Genomic DNA, 10,236 nt, shown 5'->3' with positions numbered 1-10,236 from the left:
ATGGAATCCGAAAACGTCCAAGTCATCATATGCGGTGGTGGTTCAGCCGGTCTCACAGCGGCCGTTCTTCTAGCCCGTTTCGGAATCTCTTTCAAGATCCTCGAAAAACGACCTGGTCCACTCGAGATTGGTCAAGCAGACGGTGTCCAGTGTCGCACTGTCGAGATTTTTGAGAACTTGGGTATCTCAGCACGTCTATTAGAAGAGGCATACCATGTGAGAGAAGTAGCCTTTTGGTCACCGAGTGATACAGAGGGTACATTAAAGAGGAAGGATCTCGCTTATGACACTGAAGAGGGGTTGAGTCACCAGCCGCATGTTATCCTTAACCAGGCAAGAATCAATGATTTGATGCTACAGGAGATCATTCGGTTGAGAGGAGATGGCACCAGTGGAGTCTTGTACGATTCGCAAGTCGAGAGTGTCGATATTGTGGATTGTGCGGGAGAGTATCCTGTCCAAGTTGTTGCTAGCCACAGCGGGGAAACACATCGCTACAGAGCCAAGTACGCTATCGTAAGTCATCACAATCCTAGACATCCTCTGCATTACTGACTTGTACAGGGATGTGATGGTGCTCATAGTACAGTCCGAAAGGCTCTGGGCTTCAAAATGGTCGGCGATTCAAGCGACTCTGTCTGGGGAGTCATGGACGTCTACCCCATCACCAACTTCCCCGACATTCGCAAAAAGGCCATGCTCATTAGCAAAAACGATGGAAACCTCATGATCATCCCTCGAGAAGGTGATGAACTTGTCCGTTTCTACATCGAACTACCTGGCACTACAGCCCGAGACGTCACCGAACAAAGCCTCATCAACAAGGTCAAGCGAATATTCGCACCTTACGACATTGATGTCGCCCATACAGCGTGGTGGTCAGCGTATGTAATTGGTCAACGTCTCGCTGATCATTTCACCAAAGACTACCGGGTCTTTTTGACGGGTGATGCGTGTCATACTCACTCACCCAAGGCTGGCCAGGGTATGAACGTCAGCTTACAAGATGGCTTCAACATTGGATGGAAAATGGCCCATGTTCTTACTGGAAGAGCACCACCTTCGGTACTGGAGACATACGTTCTTGAAAGACAACAAACAGCGGAGAAACTAATCGATTTCGACCGTTCCTTCAGCAAACTATTTTCGTCAGACTACCGAAAGCAGAATGGAATTACGGCCAAAGACTTCCGTGATAAGTTTGTCGAAGCTGGACGTTACACTGCTGGTATGGCTACAAAGTACGAGCCATCAATCCTCACATGCATCAATAAGAATGATGAAAGTAATGCGTCCGGTTTGACTGTGGGGATGAGGTTCCCAAGTGCACCGGTAGTGAGACTCTCTGATGCGAAGCCATTGCAGTTAAACAGTGTACTCGCTGCTGATGGGCGATGGCACATCTTGACCTTTTGCTCTGGAGATGCTATCAAGGCTCTGTTACCTGAGGTGAGCTCCACCCTACCGGATTGGTACCCATTTAGCTAATATTTGTAGGTCGCATCTGAACTAGAGAATCTTATCAAGAAGTTTTCTCCATCTATAGACACTGCGGATAAGGTTTTCAACAATACCTTGGTCATCAAAGCAGATCGTAAGACGATCGAGATTGACCAGCTACCAGAAGTCTTCTTCCCCAAGTCAGGCCCGTTCTCTTTGCGGAGTAAGTTGATATGCCTCTTTGACTCCGCCAAAAATTTGCTAACAAGAGCAGATGTTCATAGGGTCGTTGTTGACGACACAAGCCCGTACATGCTTGGCTGTGGTGAAGCCTTTTCTAAGTACGGCATCAACCCCGAGCAAGGTGCCATTGTCGTCGTTCGACCTGACTTATGTGAGTTTCTGGTTCGACTCGAGTTATCACTCTCATGCTGACTTTGATGCAGATGTCTCTCGTGTTCTTGCTCTAACAAATGCCAATGAGCTCTCCTCATTCTTCAAAGGATGTCTCAACAGCGCAGAATAGCTCAGCCAAGCAACTAAAAAGTCTTTTACTCATAGTTTATAAATAACTAGTTCATTTATCCCACATATTGAAACAACCAAGGCCAGTTATGCTTTCAAAATCTAAGGCTTCGAGCCAACGTAGTTGAAGCGGCTGCTTGACACATCACGTACTCAATTTATGTGATCATCGTAACCATCATAATTGACTAGCCATTCTATTCGTCCCAACTCGTGTACTATTACAAAATAATTAAAGCAGTCTTTCCTCATCCAAAAACCTCAATCATAAAGTGATACTCCAACTTACTTCCATCCTGCCACCCCCGCAACGTGAGCTCACGACACTTATCCGCCAGAATCTCACCCACAACAGGCGCACCACAGTAAAACACGCCAACCTTGAGCTCTTCATCTTCCTCATAATTCTCGTCCTCTTTATTTCTTGTACTTGTCCTCTTACTCGCCCGAAACTTGAGCATCTCTTCATAATGCTCATCCAGGATAAGATCAAAGTCGGGCCGGCCAAAGTGCGTGGGATTAAGAAGACCAGTAAGCGGCGATGCAGGATGTTCATCTGTGCGGTGCATCTCCAAAAGCCAACGGTACACGTGAGTCGATATCTTCTTCTGTTTGGCTGTTACGTGTGTGTTGATGCGGATGTCGAGATGAGGTTTGTCTTCATGCTCGCGGTGCCAGTCTTGACTCATGGATACATCGTTGAGAAGGTCGGACAGCCAGAGGAGGTAATTTCGTTCACGGACCATCCAGTGAAAATCCACTCTTCGGTAGTCTTCTGCAAAGCTGCCTGCTTTATCGGCTTGGGGCTGTTTCTCCTTGTTGATGAGATCGGGGCCGACACTTCCTTGTCGCGTGGGTGTTTCGGGTACGTTATCGCTGGTGGTCGCTTCATCGCTACTACTTGAGTCCGATCGACGAGCAGCTTGTGGGATAGCAGTTGCTTCAGAGTCGTGACGGTGATGATCGACTTCATGGTTTGGGCCGCCGTGGTCGAGATCGTCGTTGTACTGTAGATCGGCAAGGATACCAGAAAATGGCGTGACGCCGATACCAGCTCCGATGATGATGGAATGGTTGAAGTCGTAGAACCGTTGAGCAGGTGCACCAAAGGGACCGTTGATGCCAACTTCGATCTCAGACTCTCCAGAATCACCTCCAAGCTCACGAAGCTTAGCAGTCCAGTTGCCGTCAGTCTTGATGTGCAGCATCATCTTGTTGCCTCGACAGAAAGACACAGTGAATGGATGCCATTGGAAGAAGCTGATCTTGGGAACTTGCAGGAAGATGTACTGGCCAGCCTTGTACTTCCAGAGACGTTCACTAGGGATGATTGCCGTGACCTCGACAGTCTCTTTGTCCAATACCTTCATGGTAGCTTTGATGCGGTGGAATCCGAGACCAACACGGACGGTGCGTTCTACAAGGACCAAAAGTGTGGGAAAGGCCAGGAAGTAACCGAACATGGGCCATTGAAGCAGCGCGGCTGTACCATGAGCCATCATGAGACCAATGATGGGAAACATGAGTAGATGACCAAGTTGGAAGACCTCATAGTTCCATCTTCGAACTTGTGGAATACTAAGCAGACAGAGGATCCAAAAGAGACCAAGAGCAGTTATGCCGGTAAAACCAGGAAGAGATCGAACATAGTCGATGTAAGGGCGAGGAACCTTATCAGGACCGAGTGCCTCTGCCACCGCATCCTCATTCGCGGGATCGCTGCCATGAACAAATGATCCAGTCAAATGTCCGATAGCATGTAGTGTCGCCAGCAGGATAGCAACGCAAGATATCCTAATATGGAACTCCTGCGAAAGATCCCAATTAAAGAAGCGCGAAATATGGTACGACCTACGCAGCCACGTAGAAAAGTATCGCGACATGCTGAGAATCAGAAAGAAGAATGTCGGATACAAAGCCCCGGCACAGGTCTTGGCCATGACGACGCCCCAGCCAAACGCCGCACGGTAACCAGGCGTTGTCTGGTACTTGACAAGCTGCCAAATTCCAAAGGCCAACTGCATGCTGATGACAACACCAAGAAACACAATCTCAGGTCCGTGAACAGCCCAGTACGACCGGATTCGTCTCCAACCTGGCAGTCTCTTGATGTAACTCTTATCCTCCTCCTCTTCCTTCTTTGCCTGTTTGAGTGAAGGAATCTTCCACTCCTTGACCATCTTGGCAAACTCGTCTCGAGGGATTTGATCCACACCTGAATCACCCATCATCCTTCGCAGGAAGGCATGGCGAGTGCGGTCATCGTCGCTGTGGTCTGTACTGATGACATGGTGGGCACTTGGCTTGGGAACTAGATTGGCATGTTCTTGGTCGAGTTTTCGCTCGACTTCTTCATAATTTATGTGTCCATCGTTATCGTGGTCGAGGTCGTCGAGGAAGTCGGAGATCTCTTTATCGGTGAGGAATTCGACGTTTTGGGAGGAACGGACAGGGTGATCTGCAGCAACGGATTTGCGATGGCGATGGGCTGCAGCCATTGCAGGACAGACTACGGTTGAAGTTGTCTGATTGAGATTACTGGGGAGAGACAGCAGATGTTGGAAAAAGAATTGCACGCCTACAAGGGGATGACGGAAATTTACATAGTCTCAACATCCTGCATGCCCAGAAATCGTCGTACGTCAGCATCTTTCGACGCCAAGAATACCAAGCGTTTTGAACAACTCAACACTAAACATAACCTTAAATCACCAGTAAGGATTGTTGTATCGACTCTGCAACGACGACGTAGCTCAGCGGCAGCCAAGTCTTCGCGTGCCCTGATTTTCGTGCTGGTAGATGACGGCGCCCAGCAAAGAGGCTTAATTACCGGTTATCTTTTGAGCCAATGGAAAGTGCTGCAATTGGGTCTAGAGTCTTGGGTAAAGTTCTGGGCAGCACTTGGCGAGACTTGGCTAAGTTTGGCTTATCGGTGGAACATAACTGGACGAGATTGTTCGGTGGCTTGTCGTGGAAACATTATAGTAACGGGAAGTATCGTCCGTTTGATGGAAAAGCCTCAAGAGTCAGAGTTCCGAGAACCTGGAAAACTAAAGTAGCTTCAGACAATGTCCCAAACATGGGTTTAGCTCACCTATGATGTCGATGACGATGAGATAAGATGGGACAAGATGGGACGAGATAAGATAAGATAAGATATTTGCGGATAAGATATGATAAGATATGATGAGATCTTGTCGGCTGATAAGCCTTCTCATTTCTCAGCCACCACAGGGTAACTGAAGCATCAATAAAGAGCAACGGAATTTCCAATTCTTCAACTCGAAACTGGGTTAGTAGTCAAAGTTCAGCTAACATGGATCGATACAAAGGTGACTGATGCCCAATGGTTGATACCATTGTTCTCATCAAAAAGTCTTTTCAAGCCACGCAGCCAAACAGTGGTTCAAATGGTGCTTGGTTGATATCCTTGTCGCTTTCCATGCATAACGGTGATCATCAACCATATTTGATGAATTCCCTCAAAGCGCTTACAAATAGACACAATTATGAGCAGTGAGCGAGCAAGATATCCATCCGTCTTACTGGTGTCGCTCGTATGGGCATTGAGACGGAAATTCCGGACCGAGCTGCCAACTAATCAGCTTCAGGTTCATCTTGGTGATGACAAACCACCTGCATATTGATCGGGCTAATCATCTAAGAAAGGTGCAATTTGGTCACAGCATGATGCACTTATAAGACACACACGGATGCAATACTTCTGTTTTCTTGAACCAGATATCTTCTCATCAACCTGGCCCAGCTCATCCAAACTCAATCTGCTTGAACAACAGCCATCATGGTTTCCAATTTACAAACCAAGGACTTGACTACGACAGATGGGCTGAAGTACACTTACGATACTGTGCCAGCAAAGGAAAATAAAGCAACCGTTCTTCTCATCCATGGTTACCCCGCCACACGTCATGATTGGAAGCACCAAATCCAAGACCTCTCCGCAGCAGGTTATGGTGTCGTCGCACCAGACTGTCTCGGTTATGGAGACAGCGACAAACCATTGGAAGTCGAAGCCTACAAACTCAAGAGAATAAGCAAGCACATAACAGAAATCCTCGACAAAGAAGGGCTCAACAAGGTCATTGGACTTGGCCACGATTGGGGAGCCGGTGTCCTGTCTCGTCTAGCTGTCTGGCACCCCGATCGATTTGAGAAGTTTGTCTTTCTCTCAACCGGATATAACCCACCTGGAATTCCGATGGATGTTGATGCTATTAACGCAAACGGCCTCAAACACTATGGAAAGATGCCATTTGGTTACTGGTACTTCTTCAACTCGCTCGATGCACCAAGCCTGGCCGCATCGCATGTAAGCACGACCACTCAAGAAATAGACTTTTCGTTATTAATAGCTTATAGCTCGAATCATTCTTCAGCCTGGTGTTCCCGACTGAAAATCTCAAGTGGATCGATAATCTCGGTGCTTTGGGTTCAGCCCGGACATGGCTCAACAACAACATCATAACTCCGTTACCGAAGTACATGACCGAGGAAGATAGAGCGAATTGGCTCGCAGAATTCAGCAAGCCAAACGCGACAGTAGGGTCAATGAACTACTACAAGGCCCTCCTCCGCGGTGTCAATGTTGAGGATGAAGCTGGCTTGACTGATGAAGATCGCACTCTGCGGGTTCCTGTGCTCACTATTGGTGGTACGCAGGATACAATTGCGCGACCCGAGTACCAGAGGATGAACACGGAGCCGTTTGCTGCTGCCGGGTACACTGACAAGGCTGTGGATGCGGGTCATTGGATGATGTACGAGGACAGGGAGGGCGTGAAGAAGGCTTTGCTTGAGTTTATTCAAGAATAAGGAGACGTTTGATACTGTATATTTCGGGTACCTGGGAGAAGCCATGTGTTGGGCTTCGTAGTCAGGCCAGCCGGATATTTCGGTTTATTCCTGAACCATTCCTCGTCATTTACTATCTATAACATCTATATGATGCAGATCTTTAGTGTAAACACAACAAGGTTTGCCATTTACGACTCAACGGTAACGTTGTATCCGAACGATTATGTGACATCGCCCTATCGCTGTTCATTTCAATCGAGCTACTGAACCAACAAGAGGCTCAACCGCGATATTTGCTACACGGCAATTGTATTATACAATGCAGCCCTGTTGCCGGCGGCTGTTCGGAAATAAGTACCGGCATGAGTTGGACGAGCTAATCCGGGGGTCGATCCACAAGGATGCAACAACGACAAAAGGACGGTCAAGTCGTGAGATAAACAACGTGGACGATGGTCAAGAATTTCCGGACTCTTGGGTTGAAACAAACAAACGGAATCTCGGCAGGGATAGCGCTGTCATTGATGAACTGTCAGCCCTGTCTACGGATACATGCCAAACTATCAGCCCGCTGAAAAAATTGACACATCCGTATCCGTAGAGTTACAGAGTTACAGATGCTAATCTCCTCTGGACTGGATGAAGATCTCAATTTATTCCGGAGTCGGCGATTTATCGAATCCACAAGTAGCGGAGCTATGAAGTCAGTCAAAGACGCTAATTCTCGTATTGAACATTGAGATCTCCATATTTGACAAACATGTCCAAGCCTGATTCGCTAGACAAGGTATCCCCTGGTCTAGTCCCATTTATGCGAGGCGGCACTTGGTTTCCCTAGCCTGGGGGAGAATGGGATGAAACAGAAGAATTCTTTCCTTCACCTCCAGTTCATTCACTTTGTTTCTAGACTTTCGTGTTCCGTCTGTCACTTCCTTTCCAAAAAGAACCCCTGGCGGTTCGAGGTTGTCTCCTTCGTTATCCACTCCTCACATTCCTTTCCTCGTATTTATCTCTGTTTGTTTGACCAGTTGCATGAAGCGCCAAGACAAGTCGCGCTTCCTTCAATTTTGAACAATGCTAGAACAAAACAACTTCACATCACCATCGGTGTGGCCCTTGAAAGATGAGTTCATGGGCGGCAAATCTGGCGGCGGCGACGGCGATAGGAAGTCATGGCATCGGCTCGAGGATCTCCCTACTCCCTTTGCGGCGCAGTACGCGAGACTGAGCCAACCGTGGCTCCCCGGATTCTGGACGCGATTCCCGTATCGCGGTCTTGGCATGTGGTTGCTCGCTCTGATAGGAACCATGGCGGCTGTTCTGATACTGAAATACAGTGACGGAGTACCTGTTTCCGATTGGGACGAGCATATCCAGCCGACCGTCTGGGTAGCGTTGACGTCGGCCTTAACGGGTGCATTTCTTGCATGTGCTTTTACAGAGGGGGCGGCTATCTCGTATTGGAGGACTGCGGGTAAACCAGTCACAGTAGGTACCGACGTTGTGATAAACGAGCATTGCTAACCGGTTCTAGTTACAACAACTGCAAGCTGTGTATGGCTCGTCGACAGGCATTATCCAGGCTGCTATTAATCTGTTTACCTGGAAGTCAAAGACTTTGGGCATAGGTAAGATAGCCGTACCAATCGCTTAACTGGTTAATGCTCACACGATATAGCATCCATCTTGATGACACTGTCCGTCATGCGTGGTCCACTCATGCAGCGAGCCTCTGCGACAGCAAACTATTACGAGGGACTACAAGGAACAACAAACTTCCATATCGCCCGAGAACTACCCGGCGACTACGCTTGTATCATGACAGGTCGCACCCATTCCACATCGCTTCTCACCAAGAACTTTAGCGACATCGCCCACAGCTACAGCCGTCGCAGCGACATGGTCGCCTTCGACACATCCTGCACCAACTGCACAACAACTGTCGAAGGTTTCGGTTTCCAAGTGAACTGTTCTGAGACGACTAAGGACTACAACATCACCGTCGGAACAGACTTGAAGCAGGCTATGAACGGAGCAGCTTTCTTTCAGGTCAACGTTTCGGAATTCACCGGTTACTCTGTTTACTCAATGAAAGATGGATCCTTTTTGCGTTTGGCGACACTTTACAAGGACGACCACAATTGCTACGGAAAAACAAAGATCCAAACTTGTGATCTTCACGCTGGTGTCACCAAATTCCCTGTTAGGGTTGACGGAGACAAGGTTGAGCTTCTGGGTAGCTGGAAGGATGACAAGTTCATCGAGCGAAAGTATGCAAACCCTTGACCGTACCTTTTTGAACATACAACTAACCGGTCACTAGATACATGATACCTGCAGCACTGGTTATGAGTGGCTCTGGTAATATTCTTGGCGGCTTCAGCACGATCGGCAGTGCTCTCTTCAGCGCCACAGCCTACATGAGCTTCACTGGCGCGACAGGCTACGACGTCAGATCGACTGGCTTGCCAGCAACTCAATACCTCACCATGGCAGGGTCCGTGCCAGGTTGCAACGATACGTGGTCCAATCCAATGGACGATATCATCGAACTCAACCGCAACCTCGGCTTCCGCGCCAGTCTTCAGTACGCAAGGTACAACAAAACCGACGAACAAAAAGTCCAATACAACAGCGGCACGACAACACTTGTATACACAACAGACTACCAAAAGATGTGGATAGCAGTCCTGGTCTCGCTCATCGGGATCTTCTCTGTATTGCCCACCTTTTGGGGCTGGTGGGAGCTGGGCCGAGATGTCAGTCTGAACCCGCTTGAGATTGCGAATGCTTTCGGAACTGTAGGACAAGAGTCGCATCTTATGAGAAACGTGGATCCGAACCAGAATGTTGGAGGGATCGTTAATGCGGTTAATGATGTTGGACCTGTGAGATATGGTGCTTGGGAGATGAGCGATGGTGTTACTAGACTTGGCTTTGCAGGAGCTAGTATGGTTAGGAATCCGACCAAGGGAGAGCGATTTAATTATTAGCGTCAAGATTGTCAAATAATCATATTCCATAATATTTAGTATTTAGTTAATGATATATGTATCACTCGTTATTGTTACGATGCAGGGTGCTGGTCACTCAAAGGCAATCTCCCAAAACGGACATGGTATTCATAGATGGATCGAATCACCGCGACATAATCGATATGGACCTCGTTGCCGACTTTTGCAATTTGATTTATATCAACGACGACAAGGAAAAGGGTCTTCTACATCTTGCCCTGCCAAGTGTGTGTTTCTCCATAAAATGCTCCCGTTATGGTGAATTGCTAAAGGTCGCTTGGTCCCGGCTGTTGCGCATACTATTTGTTCAACAGAATGAAGTTCGTACGCCTACGGGAGTCTGCCGCTCTGTGAGAGCGTGCAACGAAAGTATAGTTATGCTTGATCATGTTCCTGCTGGTCCTAGGGCTATATATGGAGAGCTGAGTGGTCTCTGCGTGGA

At 48.0% G+C, this 10,236-nt stretch overlaps 4 protein-coding genes across 4 annotated transcripts; 3 read left to right on the top strand and 1 right to left on the bottom strand.

The window, feature by feature from the left end:
* FGSG_13839 (uncharacterized protein) lies at positions 1-1,966 on the top strand (the record flags this gene model as incomplete). The annotated part of the gene is made up of 5 exons (XM_011326846.1): positions 1-516; positions 565-1,449; positions 1,498-1,663; positions 1,715-1,834; positions 1,887-1,966. 5 exons carry the CDS (start codon positions 1-3, stop codon positions 1,964-1,966), a joined length of 1,767 nt encoding a protein of 588 aa, XP_011325148.1.
* Positions 1,967-2,213: 247 nt separating this feature from the next.
* Positions 2,214-4,463, bottom strand: FGSG_11195 (uncharacterized protein; the record flags this gene model as incomplete). The annotated part of the gene is made up of 1 exon (XM_011326845.1): positions 2,214-4,463. One exon carries the CDS (start codon positions 4,461-4,463, stop codon positions 2,214-2,216), a length of 2,250 nt encoding a protein of 749 aa, XP_011325147.1.
* A 1,304-nt stretch (positions 4,464-5,767) lies between these two features.
* On the top strand, positions 5,768-6,798 carry FGSG_11196 (uncharacterized protein; the record flags this gene model as incomplete). Its single annotated transcript, XM_011326844.1, has 2 exons — positions 5,768-6,295; positions 6,346-6,798. The coding sequence occupies 2 exons, from the start codon at positions 5,768-5,770 to the stop codon at positions 6,796-6,798; spliced, it is 981 nt and encodes a 326-aa protein (XP_011325146.1).
* A 1,056-nt stretch (positions 6,799-7,854) lies between these two features.
* On the top strand, positions 7,855-9,773 carry FGSG_13838 (uncharacterized protein; the record flags this gene model as incomplete). The annotated part of the gene is made up of 4 exons (XM_011326843.1): positions 7,855-8,268; positions 8,315-8,408; positions 8,459-9,050; positions 9,104-9,773. 4 exons carry the CDS (start codon positions 7,855-7,857, stop codon positions 9,771-9,773), a joined length of 1,770 nt encoding a protein of 589 aa, XP_011325145.1.
* Positions 9,774-10,236: the final 463 nt, after the last annotated feature.

Source organism: Fusarium graminearum, chromosome 3 (genome assembly GCF_000240135.3).
Source record: "Fusarium graminearum PH-1 chromosome 3, whole genome shotgun sequence".
Classification (NCBI taxonomy): domain Eukaryota; kingdom Fungi; phylum Ascomycota; class Sordariomycetes; order Hypocreales; family Nectriaceae; genus Fusarium; species Fusarium graminearum.
This window is presented reverse-complemented; position numbering and strand designations above follow the sequence as displayed.